General features: G+C 39.2%; 1 protein-coding gene across 1 annotated transcript in view; it reads left to right on the top strand.

Moving 5' to 3' along the window:
* The window catches only part of LOC140686657 (serine/threonine-protein kinase Nek10-like), a 77275-nt gene that overhangs the window by 43395 nt on the left and 11306 nt on the right, over window positions 1-22574 (top strand). The window contains exons 8-9 of the mRNA XM_072940860.1: window positions 14469-14506; window positions 14606-14746. Of these exons, the coding sequence (XP_072796961.1) occupies window positions 14469-14506; window positions 14606-14746 (179 nt within the window). The remainder of the gene's footprint in view (window positions 1-14468; window positions 14507-14605; window positions 14747-22574) is intronic.

Here is a 22574-nt window from a genome sequence, read left to right as displayed (position 1 = left end):
GAATTAGGAACCCACAGAATCAACCTACCAAGGGGCAGGAGCCAGGTCGGCCCCGGAAGCCTGTGGAGGAGGCACTCCTGGAAGAATTGTGAAGGCTGTGACGCTGGGCCGAACGGGCTCCCAGCTCATTTGTTTCGTCTCTCTGTTACCTCTCTTAGGATCCAATGCAAGAGAGTCGGGTCGGCCTGGCTTGGATCAGGCCCTGTCACTGCTGTGGGGAGGGCCGAGTCCCTTCAGGTCCCTCTGGGGGCTGCGTGGGTGCCGAGCAGTCCAGATGGGGCCACAATCAGTGCTGGGTTCGAGGGTGCTGGGAAGAGCATCGTGGAAATGAACTTCAGGTTGGAGAACCTGCCTGGCAAAGTCCCGAGGCCTTCAGTTAGGCGGCAAAGGAAGGCGCACGTGGAAAATCAATCCTGTTGAGTCAAAGATACCACCTCACTGATAACTTTATCTTTTCCAAGTGAAAGTCAGGAAGGGTTAGGGTGCAGCCTTTTTATTTCCTAAATCTTTTCCAGTGTTGCTAGTAGCAAAATCCAAAAAACGTATTAGAGTGTAAAATATACCAGGTACGTCATCAAGGAATCCCGTAGGAGCCCACAGTGTTCTTCAGTGGGCCAAGGTGCAGAGAAGCAGTGGTTAGAAGACAGAGAGCAGTGGGGAGAGAAACAGTCCAACCCCTCAAGGGAACCAGAATAAATGATGGTGGGGACGTGGGCCTGGGTTAGAAGATCCCCCATCTCTGGGTCCCCATCCCTGACCCAGCAGCTCTGCTTCCAGTTGCTGCAGACAAGGACGCCACACACAGGAGCCTGGAACATGGGAGCTCTTGCTGGCTCAGCCCAGCATTTAAGGGGACAGGAGTGGGAGATGTGAGCTTGGCCATGGAGCTGGGGGTCTGATCGGCACCATGGAGTAGCTGTGTCCTCAACTCCGGCACCAGAGTTTCTGTACCTCGACCACATTGTGAGTTCAGTAGACTTCTGTGAGCTGGTCTGTCTGCACGTGAGGAGGGTTCCATGTCCTCCCCTAAAAGAATTAACAAGTGCACTTTGGAATCTAACTATTCCCTTTTAAGTTTTGTGATTATTTATATTTTTTAGAACATCTTCAAAAGACTTTTTTCTGTATTATTGGATACTTTACTCAGTAATACAAAGTTGCTTAAGTACATAGAAAAGATAGAAAACAAGTATTTTAGTACAAAAATAATTTATGACGTATGGGAGCATTCCCCAGTTAAGAGAAATTTTTATTAAGCTGGAAATTTTCAGTCAGATGAATTTAGGAATCTTAGCATTGCCAAATAATTCTAGTCCTTTTTACCTGAAAGGATGCATGGAAAGTTGTCTTATTTACAAGAGTTCAGTTGAACTCCAACCCTTCAAAAACAAAAGAAACATATATAGTATGTATGTTAGAGCTTGAAATAGACTTTATTGTCTATATGTCTATAGACATCATTGTCTAAACATTTCTAGCAAATTGAATAAACTAGAATTAACAGAAAGCGGAAGTGTAATCTGAAGCTCACTGAAACGGGGACACTACAGAGTGGGCTTTAACTTGGGTTAATGACCAAATCAACAGGGGGAAATGGCCCCAGTGTTGAGGCTGAAGAGTCAGAAGGCGTGTGCATATGTGAACCGGTGAATAGAATCTGAGCTAAAGCTCCGCCGTGTGTGGGCCAGTGACACCCATCACGGAGCACGGGCTGGTTTAAGGCATGCTATCGCCTCTCAGGGAACTCACAGTGTAGGGGAGACACAGGCAGACTTGACGAGAAAATACATGGCAAGAGATAGCCTACAATTCATACCAAATAAGAGGAGAGAAAGTGAGTAACTTTTTGACTTCCTTCCAGGTTACCCCCAGAGCTTCTATGAATTAAAAGGAGACCACTCCAACATACATTTATAATTCTTTAAAAGGGATTAAATAAGGCTGAAGTTATTTGCAACCTAATTTATTTAGAATTATCCTGGGTTTCTTGGTTTATTGGTATGAAATGTAAACCCCTCCCGCACTGTATTGAAAAGCTAAGTGAAAAGTTATAATCCGAAAGAAGATGGCAGAGCTACAAAATATAATAAAGATAAATGGAAAATAAAGCCTGTGGATACTTTTGGCTATTTTGTGCCACGCATTCAGTGGGAAATGAGTTATGACGAGACCCTGGAGGAGCCTCATTGGCCCCTAGGACAAGGGAGTTGGTCCCAATGAGAAGAAGTCACAGAGAGGAGCACACTTGATCTGAGCACAACTTCCAGGATTTAGAATCCAGTCTTGATTCAGGCTGAACAGTACAGAGAGAAAGTGTAAGCATATACGCTCAGCTTCGGTCATCTCAGATACCAGGAGCTAGATTTAAGCCAATTGCCTGCTAAAGAACCAAGGCACCTCCCTAGCCACTTGAGATAGACTCTCTTGAGCAAATGGACCAGGCAAACGGATACAACATTAGCAAATGGAACTAGGAAGGGGAACTCCTGCCTCCTCCGGGAAGTACTGGATTCTCAAGGCTGATGAAAGAAAAACTGATATTGAACTGGAAGGCACCCTGGTGATGCGATCCAAGACATTGTCAGTTGGTAAAATTTTTTCAGGAATATAATTAATGGCAAGGCCCGGAAAGAGGCTCCAGCTCTTAGAAGTCCATATTCCTACTATGAACTATTTAGCAGAAGTCACTTGAAACCAGAAAATGATTTGTTTGGGCTCTTTTTCTTGCCAACCTCCTCCCAGATCTCAACTCTTCGTCCCTAAATCTCCAAAAGTACTGGAAGCCATACGCAAAGCTGAGGTATCGGATCAGTGGCAATTGCCGTATTCCTTGGCTCTGGATTTGCAGCCTTTCACTCATTCAAAGCAGAGTCTCCAATCTCCATTCCCAGGGCTTCAGGTACTAAGTCTCCTGTACCAGGATGTCGTGTAGCAGCCATTCCCCAAAGACCTGGAGGTGTCAGTGTAGCTTTTCTAATAGTATATGAGTAGCCCGTGGAGAACTTCCAGGTCACCCACGTTTCCTGACAATAAACAGGTCATTCAGTATTCACTCAGGATAATTTGCTTTTAGTTATGCCTTTGGTTTGCGAGAACAGAGATTTGATTTTACATCTTTATTCTTCACATGTGATTGCAGAGTTGTAAATAGTGTCCCTTGGGATACTCCTACAGATTTTTATCAATTTGAGTTGTCACCGAGTAGCTGATTTAACTACAGTCACTCATACTCTCTCTCGAGGGCTAACTGGTTAGCACTCCTAAAGATACAGAACTGTAAGATAACTTCATCTCCCTTACTTTTAAGTTCCATCCATTAAGTAACAAAAGGCAGATGAAAATTAACTTAATGGTATGCTTCTCATAATATTGCTTTTAATGAATGCACGCAGATCTTGTGATGGTCATTTTGAATAAATTTTCTTAAATGAGAATGGGAGAAATTACTTGGTTTCAACAACTTCAAAGAGGTAAAATTCACACAGAATAAACTGCGCTTATTTAAAGTGTGAAAATAGATGTTCTGAGTATGCACATCCTGTGAAATCACGATTAAGATAGTGAACATATCCATCCAACAGTGTCCTGGTGCCCATTTGTCCCCTTTGCTCCTGCTGCTCACCCCCCACCCCAGGCAATCGCTGGTCTGCTTGCTGCACTGTGGATTGGTTTGTGATTTATAATTTAATATACATGGGATTATATAGTACATACTGTCATTTGTCTGGACATATTGCAGTCAGGGGGATTATTTCAAAATCTGTCTGTGTTGTTTTGTGTATCAACAGTTCATTCCTTTTCACTGTTAAGTATTAGTCCATTGTGTGGCTATACCATGGGTTGTTTATCCGTTCATCTGTTAATGGACATTTGAGTTCCAGTATTTGGCTATTACACATAAAGCTGCTATGAACGCTTGTGTTTGTATGGACATACACTTTTTTCCTTTGGGGTAAATACCTATAAGTGAAATGGCTGGGTCGTATATAGGTGTATGCTTAACTTTTTAAGAAACTCAAAGTATTTTCTAAAGCGGTTGTAGCATTTTTACATTCCCAGTTTGAGAGATTTGAACTCACATGTTGAAGTTAATTATAGTATTTGTGGAAATCGTCTCTTATTTTGATATGTACATCTCCAAAATTAGAAGAAGTTAAGAAGGAAAATGGAATTGACTTTTCATGGTCAAAGTCTTAATGAGCATAAAATATTATCTATTTTACAATAATTATTTGGAATAAATATCCTTATTGTTAATGTTTACTTGAAATTTTTTTGCATATAGACAGAGTTAACCAAAAGCTGAGTAGATGTCTGTGTCATGAAAAAAGTGCTTAAAAGTTCAACAATTAGGACAGTCTTTGAAATTTACAACTTTAATCATTTTCAATGATCTAAATGATGTAAAATTTCCTGCCTCAGTTTGCTAGGGGAAAATTACAAATGGGCTTGGTCTTTATCAGTTTCTGTCTGGGTTTTATAGTCTCACTTAGTTGATATATGTGTTGATAGTTCTAATTCAGTGTATCATAGCACTTTATTTCAATTTACAAGAAATTATCCTACAGAGTAAAATTTGGTAATACACACAGAGGCTGCAGCCTCTTTAATACATGCACTCAAGTCCCAGTAAGCTTTGGTCACTGTATTATGATCCTCTTAAGAACATCAGTTGATTCATCAATTAGTGTTTATTACCATGTGCTGGCAGAAACCAGACTATGGCTGGCCCATCTTTGCATTCCCCAGGTCACAAATACTTGTCATTTAATAGATAAATGACTGTTATCTTAGCGTAAATTCTGTATCTCTCTCTGTAATATGACTAAAACCTTACCTACTGGCTTAAACCTACAGCCTTTGCCATAGTCACAGATTAAGACCTTTTTAAAGATCCTGTTGCTCAGGCAGTAAGATTTTTCCATGCATGTTTGCATCCTGTTGCCAAGGCAACAGTGTAGCACGGGCAGGCTGGTTTGAGACATGGGATAGTTGGGGGTATCAGAGATGCCTGCGGTTCACAGCTTCTTTGATAAATCAGGGTATGCATAACTGTATTCAAAGATGTGACCCTGATTCCAGGCTTTGTGTATAAAGATGATTGTGAACGTTTGTGACCATCCAGTATCATACATGTGACTCGAAAGACCTTGTGTAACCTCAGGACCTTGGGATCTGGCCTGTCGGTAGCAGAATCGTGCTTATTTTGACTTGCTGCTGTTCTCTCCCCTCAACTCCTTTTTCAAAGCCCAGATCTAGTTTCATTTAAGTTGAATAAATACTTGCCAGAATTGACTTGGCCTATCCGCCAATGTCACAATCAAGCAGTTTTACAAAAACAATTTACTGTCAGTAAGACAGTTCTAAAATTCCCTGGCTTATTGCTTATTAGTTTCTAGCTGTCAGTGGAGGACAGGTGGAGAGCCACAGGAGTGCCATACCCCTTCCTGTAGTGGTACCAGCTCCATTAACGTTATAGGTGGATAAGAGGCCCTTACTGAGCCGGAGAAGGCAACTCTCCATAGTGTCACTTCTTCACATGGGACGTGTTTATGAGCGTCACCACCTGAAAGACACTCTGCTACTGTAAAACCCTAGTTAGCTCAGATGGTGCAGTTGCATCATCTTAATGTGTAAGGCACGTCTCTTTTCATAAGGTTAAATGTCTCTTCTTTTTATCAGCGTTAGTGTGTTGACTGCTTTACAAGATTGAATTAAATGATGTGCTGCACTCACAATGCATGTGAAAATATTTCCTTTGTTCGGAGAGATATTTGAAAGAATTTATGAGGTATCAAGTTCTAGATTCCATCTCCTTTATGACCAAGACTCCCCTGACAAGAAAATTATCCAAATTATTTACCTCCCATTGAAACAATCATTGCAAACTTGGTTTTAAACATTACAAAGCTAGTACCTCCAGTTGCCACCTTACATGGAGTGGTCTGGGGTGGGAGTCGTAGGCTAACACTCATAGTCAGGGCTTCAGTTTCTGGTGTGGCTTATGAATTCTGCATAAGTCACACCAGGGCTGAAGAGAGTTGGAAGTGATGACCATTCAGAATTTTTTTAACCTTCCATTTCTCTGAAATTCTGTTTTATCAGTCTGAAGTGCTGTTGGTCAATGCCCATTTCCAAACTTTCAGAGGACACAAGCTTCATTATGATAAGCTTTTTCACCATAAAACGTTTCTGGAATGTCCTCTTTGTGTTAAACCATTTCTATCTTTTCTAGCTTGCGTTGTCATGGAAACTACCCTCTACAGCCGTAATGTTTTATTGGACATAAACATTCAATCTGGTCCAGTCTAGAGGCAGACTGTCCTCAGGCTCTGCATAATTTCCATCTTTTGTCCACCCTTGTGGACCAAACAACTTTATCGTTAAAAGTTGTCCTTTCTGATTAAGAGTTTGATCTATTTTGAAATTACAGATAACTGTTTTCTTGTGATCTGTGATATAATTCCCAGAGATATGAACAGTTTTTCTGCTCGACCTGTGCAATCTTGTAACTTCCAAGATTATAGAAACTGTTTCTTTTCAGCACCCCATCTCCAGTGTCTAGCACACTGCCTACACACAGTGGTTGCTTACTAAATATTTTTGAATGAATGAATGAATGAATGAATATGTGATAGTTATTTTTAAAGATTCCCTGAAGTTTCTTAAAGAGTAACTTAGAATTCTATGAAGGGGCAGCAAAGTTGAAAGCAACTCAGCCTAGCCAGAGAGGTCTATTTCACACATACCCAGTAGCACACTTTTTCTTAGACAAAGTATCTTTTTAAGTGAAGTACACTTGATTTACAATATTGTGTTAGTTTCAGCTGTACAGCATAGTGATTCAGTATTTTTGTAGGTTGTACTACTTCTCAAGTTATTGCAAGATAATATCTGTAATTCCCTGTGCTATACAATATGTCCTTATTGTATATTTTATACATAGAGGTTTGTATCTCTTAATTCCATTCCCTTAATTTACCTCTCCCCCTTCCTTTTCCCCTTTGGTAACCACTAGTATGTTTTCCATATGTGTGAGTCTGTTTCTGTTTTACATAAATGTTTATATTATATTTTAGATCCCACGTACAAGGATAGCATACAGTATTTGTCCCTCTGTATCTGACTTATTTCATTAAGCATAATATTTTCCACATCCATGCATGCTACTGTAAGTGGCAGAATTTCATTCTTTTTTATGGCTGAATAATATTCATATATGTGAATACACACACACACACACACCCCCCACACACACACCCCATATCTTCTTTATTCATTCATCTGTTGATGGATTGCTTGGCTATTGTAAATAGTGTTCCTTTCAACATTGGGATGCATGTATCTTTTCAATGTTTTTTTTTTTTCTGGATACATACCCAAGAATGGAACTGTTGTATCACATGGTAGTTCTATTTTTAGCTTTTTGAGGAACCTCCATACTGTTTCCCATAGGGGCTGCACCAATTTACATTCCTAAAAACATTTATGAAGTTTCCTTTTTCTCCACATCCTGTCCAACATTTGTTATTTGTAGACTTTTTGATAATGGCCATTCTGATAGGTACGAGGTGATATCTCATGGTGGTTTTGATTTGCATTTGTCTGATGATTAACAGTGTTGAGCATCTGTTCATGTGCCTGTTGGCCATCTGAATATCTCCTTAGGAAAAATGTCTATTCTGGTCTCTTCCTGTTTTTAATTGGGTTGTTTGTGCTTTTTAAAAAATACTGAGTATTATGAGCTTTTTGTATATTTTGGATATTAACCCATTGTTGGTCATATCATTTGCAAATATTTTCTCCCATTTCATAGGCTGTCTTTTCATTTTGCCTGTCTGTGGTTTCCTTTGCTGGACAAAAGTGTTTAAGTTTGATTATGTTCCTTGTTTAGTTTTACTTTTCTTTGTTTTGCCTTAGAAGACAGATCCAAAAAGATATTGCTACAATTTATGTCAAAGAGTATTCTGCCTATGTTCTCTTCTAGGAATTTTTTTGGTATCATGTCTTATATTTATGTCTTTAAGTCACTTTGAGTTTATTTTTATGCATGGTCTGGGGGACTGTTCTGATTTCATTATTTTACATGTAGCTGTCCAGTTTTCACAGCACCACTCTTTTCTCAATTGTGGATTTATTTATGGGCTCTCTGTTCTGTTCCATTGAGCTATATGTCTGTTTTTGTGCTAATTCCAGGCTGTTTTGATTACTGAAGTTTTGTAGTATTGTCTGGAGTCTAGAAAGATTATGCTTCCAGCTTTTTTCTTTTCCCTCAGGATTGCGTTGATAATTCTGGGTCTTTTGTGATTCCACATAAATTTTAGGTTTATTTGTTCTAGTTCCATGAAATACGTTCTGAGTATTTCAATAGGGATCACAGTAAATATGTAGAATGCTTTGGGTAGTACAGCCCTTAGACAATATTAATTCTTCCAATCTAAGAACATGGGCTATCTTTCCGTTTCTTTGTATCATCTTGCATTTCCTTTATCAGTGCTTTATGGTTTTTAGCATATAGGTCTTTCACATCCTTGGTTAAGTTTATACCTAGCTATTTTATTCTATTTTATAATCTGGTGTGATTTTATTTTATTTTTATTGAAGTACAGTCAATTACAATGTGAATCTTTGGTGTACAGGACAATGTCCCAGTCATGCATGTACGTACCTATATTCATTTTAATTTTTTTCCATTAAGGGTTATTACAAGATATTGAACATAGTTCCCTGTGCTGTACAAAAGAAAGTTTTTTAAAGTATTTTTATATACAGTGGCTAGCATTTGTAAATCTCAAACCCTCAAATTTATCCCTTCCCACCCCCTTTCTCCAGTAACCATAAGATTGTTTACTAAGTCTGCAAGTCTGTTTCTGTTTTGTAGATGAGTTCGTAGTGTCCTTTTTTCTCTTTTTTTGTTTAGATTCCACATATAAGTGATATCATACAGTATTTTTCTTTTCTCTTTCTGGCTTACTTCACTTAGAATGATGATCTCTAGGTCCATCCATGTTGCTGCAAATGGCATTATTTTATTCTTTTTTATTTCAGAGTAGTATTTCATTGCATAAATATACCACGACTTCTTTATCTGGTCATCTGTTGATGGACATTTAGGCTGCTTCCATGTCTTGACTGTTGTATACAGTGCTGCTATGAACATTGGTGGGCATGTATCTTTTTGCATTAGAGTTCCCTCCAGATATATACTCTGGTGTGATTTTAAACGGTATTGTTTTTTCACTTTCTCTTTCTGCTATTTTATTGTTAGTGTAACGATGTGCAACAGATTTCCGTATATTAATCTTGTACCTTACTACATTGCTGAATTCATTTGTTCTAATGATTTTTGTGTGGAGTCTTCAGGTTTCTCTTTATAGAGTACCATGTCACCCACAAATAGTGAGTTTTACCCCCTCCCTTCCAATTTGGATACATTTGTTTCTTTTTCTTTTCTGATTGGTGTGGCAAGGACTTTAAATGCTATATTGAGTAGAAGTGGTGAGAATGGGCATCCTCGTCTTGTTTCTTGAATTTAGTGATAGGCTTTCAACTTTTCACTGTTGAGTGTAGTGTTGACTCTGGGTTTGTTGTAAATGGCTTTTTATTATGTTGAGATTTGTTCCCTCTATACCTGCTTTGGTGAGAGTTGTCATCAGCGGATGTTGAATTTTATCAAATGCTTTTTCTGCATCTATTGAGATGATCATGTGGTTTTTGTCTTTTGTTAATGTGCTGTATCACATTGATTGATTTGTGTATGTTGAACCATCCTTGGAATGAATCCAACTTGATCATGGTGTATGATCCTCTTTATGTATTGTTGGATTCAGTTTGCTAATACTTTATTGAGGATTTTTGTATCTATATTCATAAAAAAATACTGGCCTATAATTTTCTTTCTTTTGTAGTCTTTGTCTGGTTTTAGTATCAGAATGATGGTGGCTTCATGGCATGACTTTGGGAGTGTTCCCTTGCTTTTCAATGTTTTGGAAAAGTTTCAGAAGGATAAGTTTAAGTTCTTCTTTGTTTATTTGGTAGAATTTCCCAGTGAAGCTGTTCAGCCCTGGATTTTGTTTTCAGGGAGTTTTGTTTTTGTTACAGATTCTATTTCGCTTCTACTCATCAGTCTATTCAAATTAATCTGTTTTTTTGACTCAGTTTTGGCAGGCTGTTTCTAAAAACGTACCCATTTCTTCTAGATTGTCTAATTTGTTGGCATGTAACTATTCGTAGTATTCTCTTACAGTTTTTTTTTTCCTATTTCTGTGGTATCAGTTGTTTCTCCCCTTTCATTTCTTATTTTATTTGGGTCCTCTCCCTTTTCTTCTAGGTGAGCTGGTCTAGAGGCTTGTTGATTTGGTTTGGCTTTTCAAAAGCCTAGCTCTTGATTTTATTGATCCTTTCTATTTTTTTAAATCTCTATGTTGTTTATTTCCTCTCTGATCTTTACTATTTCCTTCCTTCTACTGACTTTGGGTTTTGTTTGTTCTTCCTTTTCTAATTCTTTTACATGGTATGTTAGGTGGTTTGTTTGAGATTTTTCCTTTTTTTTTTGTGGAAATCCTGTATTAGTATGAACTTCCCTCTTAGAACTGCTTTTGCTGCATCCCAGAGATTTTGTGAGGTTGTGTTTCGTTGTCATTTGTCTCGAGGTATTTTCTGATTTCTTCTTTGATTTCATCATTGACCCATTGGTTTTGTAGTAGAATGCTATCTAGTGTATATGTGTTCATTTTTTCCCGTTGTCTTTCTTTCTGTGGTTGATTTCTAGTTTCATACTGTTGTGGTCAGAAAAGATGCTTGCAATTTCTATCCTCTTAAATTTGTTGGGGCTTATTTTGTGACCTAGTATATTTGGTCTATTCTAGAGAATGTTCCATGCAGTCTTGAAAAGAATGTGTATTCTGGGCTTTTTTGGACATAGTGCCCTGAAGATATCAGTTAAGTCCAACTGGCTTATTTTGTCCTTTAGGCCCTCTGTTGCCTTATTGATTTTATGTCTGGAAGGTCTGTCTATTGATGTCAGTGGGGTGTTAAAGTCTTCTGTTATTGTTTTCTTGTCCGTTTCTCCCTTTATGTCTGTTAGTATTTGTTTTTAGTATTTGTATTTGGATGTTCTTAAATTGGGTCTATATATCATAACAAGTATAATATCCTCTTCTTTTATTGACCCCTTACCTTTGTATAATATCCTCCTTTGCCTTTCTTTATGAACTTTGTTTTAAAGCCTGTTTTGTCTGATATAAGTATCGCTACCTTCACTGTCTTATAGTTTCTATTTGCATGAAATACCTTCTTCCATCCCCTCACTTTCAGTCTGTATGGTTTTCACCCTGAAGTGAGTCCCTTGTAGGCAGCATATTGTTGGTCCTTTTTTAAGAATCTAATCTGCCACTGTATATTTTTTGATTGAAGCATTTAATCGATTGCCATTATAGTAATTGTTGATAGGTATGTGCTTTTTTCATTTTAAACCCTGTTTTCTGTTTGACTTTGTAATTCTTCTTTCATCATTCCTTCATTTTGTTTTTCCTTTTATGGTTTGATGGTTTCATTTTGTATTATGCTTGAGTTCCTTTCTTTTTGGTTTTTGTGAATCTTCTGTATGTTTTCATTTAGTGGTTACCCTGGTTTTCAAGTTTGTTGACCCATAACTGTATCTACTTTTTTTAAACTGATGGTCATATGAATTCAAACACATTCTAAAAGATCTACATTTTTACCACCCTACCCCCAAATTATATATTTTGGTGTCCTAGTTTACATATTCATGTTTATCCTTTTGCTGTTAATTGTAGTTATAATTGCTTTCACAAAAATAATTTATTTTTTTTGAAGCTGTGTTGTACTCTCTTATTTAAGTATCATCAATCCTTTTATTTATTTGCCTTCCCTATTGTGATTTTTCTTTTCTGGTGGATTCTTGCATCTTTTCCATTTAGAAATGACCCTTCAACATTTTTTTTTAGGGTAGGTTTAGTATTACTGAATTCTTACAGTTTTTGCTTGTCTGAGAAGTTTTTTTATTTCTCCTTCTATTCTAAATGATAATCTTGCTGGGCAGAGTATCCTAGGTTGCAGGTTTTTCCCTTTCAGTACATTAGATATATCATGCCACTCTCTTCTGACCTGCAGAATTTCTGCAGAGAATTAGCTGATAGCCTTATGGGTATTCCCTTGTATACAACTGTTTTTCTCTTGCTACCTTTAGAAAACTGTATTTTTAACTTTTGCCATTTTAGTTATGCTATGTTTTGGTGTTTCGTTTCATCTCGTTTGAGACTCTGTGTGCTCCTGTACCTAAATATCTGTTCACTTTTTTAGTTTTCAGCTATAAGTTCCTCAAGTATTTTTTGATCCCCCCCTTCCTTCTGGAACCCCTATAATGTGAAAGTTGGAATCCTTAATTTTATACTAGAGATCTGTTAAATTACACTCTTCTTTAAAATGTGTTTTTCTTCCTGCTGTCTGATCCAGTGATTTCCATTATTCTGTCTTCCAGATCATTTATGTGTCTTCTGTATCACTAAGTCTATTGTTTATTTCTTCTGGTGTGTTTTTTATTTAAGCTATTGAGTCATTCATTTCTGGTTGAGTCTTTTTTTTATATTTTCTAATTTCTTGTTAAAATGTTTAGTGTTGAAATCAATTATTTTCCCTTATTCAGTTAACTTTTTTATTACCTACATATGAATTCTATATCTGATTTAGTGTTTATTTCTGTTTCGTTATTTATTTTCACAGGGTTCCTTTTGCTTTTTAATTGAGAGTAGTTCCTCTGACTTTTTATTTTGCTTAACTTTCTCTCTGCCTCTACAAACTGAGATGAGACAGTTATCCACTGCAGTCTTGAAATGGGTGTTCTTGTGTGGGACCATCCCCATGCAAACTGCATGTGCCCAGGGCCTTTTGTGGGAGAGCTGGATTTGATGTTGTTGCAACTCACCCCTTTCCTCAGGGTGTATTGGTAGCTATCACCTTGGTAGGAGGTGAGGCTGGAGATGGAGGAGCTAGAGCTGGCATCAGATCTGAGGCAGGACTTCCTCTTGGACCAGTGGCCATCACTGCCCTGTTAGGGGTGGGGTCTGCTCCCAAGTTGCTGGAGCAGAAGTCCCGAGAGTCAAGCTCAAACTGGCTCTGTTCCTATAAGTGTGTTTTTTTCCCTCCTCCCTGAGCCGGCCCTTTGCCCCAGAGGAGTGGAGAGCTGAAGCAGATATGGTCCATATATGGACAGAGGTTCAGTGCACTGCCTGTGTAGGCACCTGCCACTCCACTCAGATATTTGATGCACCTTTGTTGTATTGCATTAAATTAAAGTATGGTTCTCATAACTTGTCAGGGCATAGATGGTTCTTCTTTCATTAAAAAAAAAACTAATAAGAAATTGGCTCTACCAGTCTGAAAAAGCTACAAACTATATGATTCCAACCAAATGACATTCTGGAAAAGTCACAGCTACAGAAACAATAAAAAGATCCTGGTTTCCAGGGGTTTGGGGAGAGGGAGGGAGGGAGGAATGAATAGATGGAGCACAAGGGATTTTAGGGCAATGAAATTATTCTGTATGATACTATAGTGGTGGCTACGTGTGATTATGCATTTGTCAAAGCCCATAGAATGTACAACATCAAGAGTGAACCCTGATGTAAACTATGGACTTTGGTTGATAATAATGTGCCCATGTTCATTTATCGACTGTACCAAATATGCCTCACTGATGAGGGATGTTGAGGGAAGGGGAGTATATACGTGTGGGTGGGAAGGGCTATGTGTGAGCTCTGTATTTTGTTCAATTCTGCTGTGAACCTGAAACTGCCCTAAAAAAATAAAGTCTATTAAAAATTTTAAAAAGAAAAATAAATTGACTTGATTACAGTACAGAAAAAAACAAGGTTGAAGTTTATTCATGGCTCCCCTTTGTAGGGTCTAATGCCTCTTCCACTAGGTGGAAGGCGCTGACACCAAGTTGCAAAATGATCAGGAAATCGAGAATTTTAGGGTAGGGCAAATGAGTGATGTTAATAACACTGGGGAATTAAGGAAAAATATAGTCGTCTTAAATGCAAAACTCATCTCATTTTATAGGAATACTGATAATTTTTCTTCAAGACAGCAGGACTAAAGCATGAAAAATATTACATGTAAAATTTTTAATATAATTTCTTTCTAATACAAAATGAGTTGTTTTGATTTTAAATGTGATTAGATAATCACTCAAGGTAGTAAGATTTAGGCTCGGAATCATTCTTAGAGCTTATGAACAACTGTGGCAGGAAGAGGCCTTGGTCATAGAGTGTCTGCTCTGCTCTGGTTTCAAATATGTTTATTTTCACTCTTTATTGAACTCTTGAGAGCATCCTCAGAGAAAAGTACCTTTATGTTCACACGTGAACCATAGTGGGGTATAGGTTTTCAGTAAATGTTAGTCACAATCCAAGTCGAATAAATCCTTCTAATTCTGTTTTCAGAGACTTCACTGGTGGAATAGGATCAAGACCAAGACCAGGTAATTTAGTGTTGGTGGCAGTAAAATCATCCATACCTCCCTGAAATTCAATGTATTGTATGTTAAAGCCTCATATCTTTCCCCCTTTTATTTCTTCAGCTTTGCTGCCTCTTGACCTGCTTCTGAAAGTGCCACCCCTCATGCTCAGGGCCCACGTTAAGGAGCTAGAGGCCGAGGTAGTGACAGGGTGGCAGGCCCACAGCCTCCCTGCTGTGATTCTTCGCAGTCTCAGACACCATGGTAGTACCCGTTAGGTCAAGTTGATGTCAGATGCACGTGGGTGGAGAAGGTTGATGGTTGGGCCTGAAATGTCTGAATGATGCTTGGGAGGTAATTTTCCTACAAAGAGCAGGAGAGTTTTGTTTCATTTTCCACCATTATTAGTTTGGCAAGTTAACAGAGTCTAAATGCTTTCTGTGTTCACTTATTTAATGAGCTAGTGTAGGTTGTTTTTCTAAAAGCTGCATTTTTGCTTTGGTAGGAATGTTAGCCAGTTGAATTTTGAGGCTGACAGTGCATACCTACTAACAAAAAGTAGTAATTGTGTTTTACATACATACTTATGTGAGCCCTACACCTAATGATACAAGAGAGTAAAGTGTATCTTTTTCTTATCTCCTTTACTCTGACACAGATACTTCTTTACAGTTAGTAAATTTGATTAAAACAATATTATATATTGTTTCTCAAGGAATGTAAAAATTATGGATTCTTAAGATATAAAATTTTACAGTAATGGTTTGAGAAAAAAAGTATGTGAATTAATATTTCTAATTTCTGTTAAAGAAGACCAAAGTTCACCAGTAATAGTAAGTTTGTAGCTAAACCTGGACAATTCAGGGAAAAAAATTAGTGATTGTGCTTTAAACATATGTATGAGTGTATGACTGTCGAGTATAATGTTCTATTTTACTACTTTGGTTAATTCAGAATTATTTCTGGGTACTGTTTTCACTTTGGCTTCCTTAATTCACATTTTTTTGTAGAGTTAACAGGTATAGTGAACATAGGAGATGTGAATTGATTTACTGTAATATTAGTCCGTGTCTCCACATATATTAAATGTGCTTTGGAAGAGTTACTGACAGTTTGGGGCCATTTACACCATCAGCATAGATGCGAAAAATAGATGGCTTTTTTATTAAGATGTTCAAAACTATCTGTTGACCATGCTCTACGCCTGCTATTTTGGCATAAGGTAAGTTCATAACATAATCATGAAGCTAAAATGATTGTTGATTGGCTTTATAATAGTGAGAACAGAACACATACATAGATAAGCATTTCAAGTTCTGTTGTGACTCCTAATAGAAATTGCTTTTAATGAAGGGAGTGTTGGGTTTGAGACTTGGCTTGATGTCAGCGATCTCTGGATATTTAAACAAACCATTTAGCACAGTTCACATGTAATATATTTCTTAGACCTACAGTTTGTAATACTGTCTAATTTTTAAAAATTTACTGATTCATGTATTTTTATTTAAAATAATACATAAATATATAAAATATATATTATATATTATATATATATAGCATCTTAATTGTTGTCAGTGAATGCTAAAGTTTCCCTATAAAGAATGATTAGTTTCTACTAATACTAGAGAATACACTGTGATGCATATGGGAAAATTTGGGTTACTATCTATGAATTATCTCACTTTCAAATAAAAAAGCCAAAGTTTTTGTTTTCTTTCATCTTAATACAAAATGGTTTTTCTCCATATTATAGAAGTCATACATTTTTAAATGCTGCAGGTAAACTTGGACTATTGGTTGCTTTATCAAGTCATAAAAAACTGGTACCAGCCCCTTCCACTTCGATGTCCTCATCTGCAAACCAGACTTCATTCCATTATGCATAACCAACAGCTAGGGTCGTGTATTGCCTGAATGTTCTGGGGGAAAAAAAAGTGTTGGGGAGGAGAGAATTTTGTCAAACCCTGGACATGCTCCCAAGACTGTATCTAGTGCATGAGCATCATTTTCTGTGTGAACAAAGGTGGGAACTGTTATCTTAGAGGGCCAGGTGGCTGTGTTGGAACGTGATCTTGCCTGTGTTGACCTGTAAATGCGCACTTCTGGCTCATGCTGTGGTGATACAGCAGTACTTTGTGCACTGCCAAACTCCCGTAGCTTGGTTAGCTTTTGCATCTGTAGTGCTGAACGTAGTATTTTCCCACCACAGTATTTTCTCCTGGAGAATTCTGAGCTTCTTCAAGAGAACTGACTTTCAGAGAAAAAAGTTCCCTCTAGTAGGAATAACGGGAGCCAGTACGACTCTGTTAGTGATGGTAGCATATCCCAGGAAAAACTAGGCCTGGCAGGGGCCAGGCGATATGAACTAAACCAGATGCATATGTTCTTTTTTGATCACAAATTCGGGGGAGAAAAAATAAACCTGTCTGTAAAACATTTCCCCAAAACTGAACTTAATTTTTCTATTGAGACCCTATTTCACACATCAGAAAACATAATCAGTTAGCCTACAGGCAAATCACAGCCCACGTTTCCATTCGGGCCTGTGTCCCCTTTACATGAAGGCAGGACCTCTGTAGCACTTACTCTGTCCATTCACCTCCCCAGGGCCTGGGAGGTCTGGCCTGTTCTTCCCCACCTCTCGAGACGTGGAGATGCGGGAGCTGAGCAGAGCCCTGCTGTTCTGACACCCCAGGAAGCCATCTTTACTGCCCTGTTCCATCCCGTGTCATATGACACAGGGCACTTCTGCATGGCTGACCCCCCCGAGTTCCCTGTGGGGACCAGGCCCCCAGACTTACCACTCTTGAACCCCCAGACTTAGAGAGAATCCCATCAGCCACTCTCCCCTTCTCACTGCCCCCACCCCTGGCTTGGCCCAAAGTGAGCTGGAACTTGAATCTTTTCTGACACTCTTTTCTTCTCCTTGTTCCTTCATCCTCCCTCCTCGGAGAAGCTTTCTCTTACCCAGAAGGGGCAGGAAGAAGAGTTTATTCAGCTGTAGGTCTGTTGACTCTCTCTGCCTTTTGCTTAGACATTGCTTTTTAAAGCCCAGGAATGTACCCTCTCTGTTCCCTGGCTCCTCTCTCCCTCCCTGTCTTGGGGAGGTGCTAGCCTCACGCTCTGCTTCTTGATGATGGGAGTCTCCTGAGGTCAAAAGTGAGTGTGAGAAATAATACAGCAGTGAATGTTCCACACAGCATCTTGCCATGTGTACTAGGTAGTCATTTTAAGGGACTTAGCAACTTTAAAAATGCTCAGATGATATATTTTGAAAAAAAAATAACAAAAGACACAGAGTTTGGAACTGGAGGAAACCCTAATCCGTACACACGCACAGATTCAGCCCATTGTATAAAGATGATTCTGCCAGAATTCAAGATTGAAGGGCCTCAAAGCAGCCTTGCTTCTTTGGCCTTTAAACAGCTAGTTCCTGAGGCTGGAATGAAAGGAGGTGTTACTCCAAAGGGGCAGGGAAAAGACCCCAGTTCTTGTATTACTCGAAAGCTAAGAATACAGACGGTAGATGGTGGTTTGTGCAGAAAAGATTGTAAAGGATTTATTTAGGGAAGGGAAAGTACACCCTTAAGAACAGGAGGCAGGCTGATCCAAGGGCAGATAGCAATGGTCTTTGTCCCTCCTCTTTTACCCTCACTTAGAGGTGATCTTTTGATTGACAGCTCTTGCCCCTGGAATGCCCAGTCATGTTTATCCTCTTTGCACATGTCCTTACCCATGATACACACAGAGAAACCCATGGGGGGGGCCTAAGCTGCAGTGCCAATTATATTACAGTGAGCACCGGTTCATGTCAGGTTAGGTCCTTGTCACTGCCATGCAGTTACACCATTGGGTTCTAACCGGTTCCTTGCTGGCACTCACTTAGAGGAAGTAAAACCCCTTTATGCTGGAGGTGGGCATAACACCATCTTCTGGACTATCCTCCCCCTCCCCACCCATCTGCCCAGTGCCCCCACTTGTCTAGATACCAAACAGAAGGCTGAGGCTTTGATGCAGCTTCCTGCCGTCCCATGGGAAGTTCTGCCAGGGAGCACACGGTGGGGGCACTGGGCCCAGACTGTCGAGTCTCTTGCTTATCATTTCTCCTTACTGTGGAGCTACTGGTGGTCTGTGTTGGGAAGGATTCCATGCCGCCCCCACCTCCACTCCCGCCATCATCTCTCTCACTTCCTCCCCACTCTCCTCCAAGAGAGTCGTTCTCTCAGTGACTCAGGTCGGAGCTACAGCCCCTCCTGGGCTCCTGCTCCCCACAGTCACCATGTGCTGCTCCACACGGGCCTGGCTTCGGCTCCAGCCTCTTCTCATGAGATCATCTTGCCTGACGTCACAGTCTCATATGGCCCCTGACTACCCCTTCAGCTCACCCAGGACTGTACCTCTCCGTGGTCCTGAATGCAGGACAGACTGGGCACTTGGCTGACTCCTGTCCTTTGCTGGAACTTCCTCTCACTCAGAAGCTGCCACTCAAATAGACCTTCCCTCACACCAAACCCCAGTCATATGCCTATTGAAATCGTACTCATTCTTCATGGTCTTCTCAAATGTAACTTTGGCATCAACTCTCTGTCCCCCATCCTGTGGTTCTCTGGGTGGACCTCCCAAGAACCCCTTGTGAGTTCAGTGTTCTTGGTCTTGCGTCTGGTGCCTTCCACACTGTTGTGCAGAGATTGACTGCTGAGCATTTGTAGATTTAAACTACAGTTGAGTTCCTTTATTGCATTTTACAAAAGGAAAGGAAAGAGGCCAGAGCAAATCTGTTCACCGTCCTTAAGTTTACAAGGTTGTACGGTCTTTCAGCAGGGTGGTTCGTCCCATATGGAGAAACCCATGTATGTTTTGGCCCCATTCACAAAGGGAAAATATTTTTTACTTTTTCAAGGAGCTCCTGCTTGAAACTCTCTTCCCTAGTTGTTCAAAAATTCCCAACGCTTAGCAGAGAGAATTCAGAAATAGGCTGATACTACACTTTGGTCAACTGGGGGAATGTATGTAATCCATCTTTTATTCAACTTGTAGTACTTAACAGTTCCGGGCTTGTGTTGTGAATTGTAGTTTCAGGAGACGGGATATATAATATAAATCATGCCTCAAAGCACCAGGAATGGGCAACTAACTTGGCCACCGTAATGTGCCATGAGACGATAAGGCAGACTGGTGTGCACTGCACAGCTGCAGAGACCCCACACTTCCAGTTTATTACATGTACCTGCTTTCCAAAAAGATTTGACCATTAAATGTTCAAAGGTACAAGTAAAACATGTTAAACACAGCAACTCCTTTTAAGAAGAGGAATAGTATTTCAGGCCTGGGAAGGAGCATAAATATTATTTCATATTTGAAGTAACCCGAGGAAATGTCCATGATTTCACAGTCTCCCAGTGCTGAGTCAGGAGGCTGAGTCAGGGTAGTGTTAAGGGGCCGCCTCGTTTCATATCCCAGCTCTGCAGCCTTGGTTGGACAGTTTTATTAATCTCAGTCATCTATAAAATGAGGATAAAAATCACTACCCTTCAGAACGGTTCTTAGGATGACATGAGACGAAATGTGTAAAACCCTCCCCCGCACCTTGCCCACGTCCATGCTAGCAAAGCACTGGTCTTCTTCCGGGTCCTCCTGCCACCCCAGAGGGAAATGCTGGCTGTTTAATGTCATGCTCATGCTAGTAAATACAATTTTTGACACTTTAAGTAAATTGCCTCTCACAGTGAATTTCGTAGTTTCCTTCTAAGTTTTAAAAACGTAATAATGTTCAGTATTTTAACAAAACTATAAAAGGAACATGGAGTATTCCAATTTTAAACTTGGATCTCATTTAAATTTTAATGAGACCAAATACTGTCTATCTTTTGCAATAGGAACCACATAGATATGAATCATGGACATACTCTGTAGATCTGACATTGCAATATGGTCAGCTTCTATGATGTCTTTTTAAGGGAAGTTTGTTTTAATAAAAATAGAATAATATTGTCTATGTAAACACGGGTTGCAATGTTTTTGAGTATTTAGGATGCATAGTATTTTCAGTGTGCTAAACTGAAAGATTGAGAGAATGCTTTAAAACTCAAAATGATGTGGCTAACGTTTGCTGCAATCTTGGTAGTTACTAATATTTAACTAAAGAACACAAATTTTAAAAGATATCTATGTGAATTTTTATAATTTTTGCTTTCCTAAAATTATTAAGACCTAAATAAATACACATTTTGGGATGGGGAATATGAAAAAGAGCAATGACTTAATAAGATAGAAAAGGAGGAATAATAATTCTCCTACCCAGTATTAGCTGAAGTTGTTCAGGAAATCAAGAGGACTTGCAAATGTTACAGCCAGACTCCCATCACTACCAGTCTCAGATTTAACTCTTTCTCCCCAACTCTAACCCCTGTGATTACTCACATCTCAGTAATCCTGCCAGAGCCGCCCAGAGTGCTGAAGTAGTCATGACATTCTGTCTTGTCACGATACGGCAGCAGCAGGGACCTGAGACACTGTTTTGGTGGCGAGATTACAAATTGCCTGTAGTCTAGGTAATGGGGTTGGGAACTGCCCTTTAAATTGAAAAGAAATAGCAGATTAGGTAAAAACACAGATAAAGTGTAAAATACAATAAAGGGAGTAGTAATCAGACAATGTAAAGAGTATTTACAAATCAGTAAGAAAAAAGAAGCTTGGGACCCAAACAGAAAATTCACCAAAGTGCAGTAAACCTCATCAGCATTCAGATAAATGCAAAATAAAACAAAATCAGATTTGCAGAATCGAAGCATTTGATAATATATGGTGTTGATCAAAGTGTAGAAAAATGGATTGTCTTCTGGTCAGAGTGCAAATTGATCTATCCACTTTAGAATGTATTTGTTAAAATAGGAAATATCTATACTCAGCTATTTAATTTCTTCTCATTTACTCTAAAAGACTTCTTGTGCTTATGCACAATGCGGCATGTGCATGTATACTCACTGTAGCATCACTTAGAACAAAATTAAAAGCAAGCTAAGTTCCCAGAAGTGGCTGAGAAAGTATGATGCATTCAGAACATGTCATACTGCTCAGTAGCAGTTATAAATAATGAGCTGTAACTGCGTGTTGACAAGAAGAATCTTTGTGACAGACTGAAGATAAAAACTGTAATGGCGGAGGGCATAGCTCTGTGGTAGAGTGCATGCCTCACCTGCATTAGTCTTGGGTTCAACCCCCAGTACCTCTAGTAAGAAAATAAGTAAATAAATTAGCCTAATTACCCCCCCAAATATTTTTTTAAAAAATTGTAAAACGGTCTTATGATGTGTCACCATTTATTGCAAAAGAGGAAAGGAAAACATGAGGTAATACTATAGATTTTCTACAGCAGTGGCTTTCAAAGTCGTTTTGGAAATGACCCTCAGTAAGATACACAGTTTATATGACTGAGTGGACCCTTACTTCATGCAGTACACTCTGAATTTTTTCTATCCTGTTCTATTTCTTTCCATCCCATTCAATTCCCCCCCCTTTTTTTTCCAAAATGCTGGTCATGACTCATTAAACTGATTTTAAGACTCAACCACAGACTGAAAAATACTGTTCTGAAGATACACACTTAAGTATGTCAATGGACAGAAGAGCAACCGGAAGGCAATGCGCCACGCTAACAGCAGAGATTTCTTCCGGGGGAGGTGGCTGGTGGGTGTTGGCTGCAGGGAGCCTCGAGGTGCTTCTGTGACACTTAACGTTGTTTCACATTTGTTTGGTCATTTTACAGTGGGCATGTGTAATTACATAGTTTTCAGTTATGTTTTTAGAGAGTAAGCAATCAAAACTGTTTTCGAAAATCAAAGACTTACTGGGATTGACAGCGTAGTGGTCAAGGGCCTTAAGAAACATGATTTTAAGTTACATTGCATAACTGAGCAGTTCAGAAGGCAGGCGTTCCAGCTAACAATCTCTGTTTTTGCATGTAGGGCCACAGATGAGCACATTCCTGTGGCAAGGTAGAGTGAAAGCCATGAGACACCCCACTCAAAGTGTCATCACAAATCTGAGAACTCTCTGCCATGCTGTCAGATTTTAACTCATTACCTATGAACAT

Source organism: Vicugna pacos, chromosome 17 (assembly GCF_048564905.1).
Source record: "Vicugna pacos chromosome 17, VicPac4, whole genome shotgun sequence".
Classification (NCBI taxonomy): Eukaryota; Metazoa; Chordata; class Mammalia; order Artiodactyla; family Camelidae; genus Vicugna; species Vicugna pacos.
This window is presented reverse-complemented; position numbering and strand designations above follow the sequence as displayed.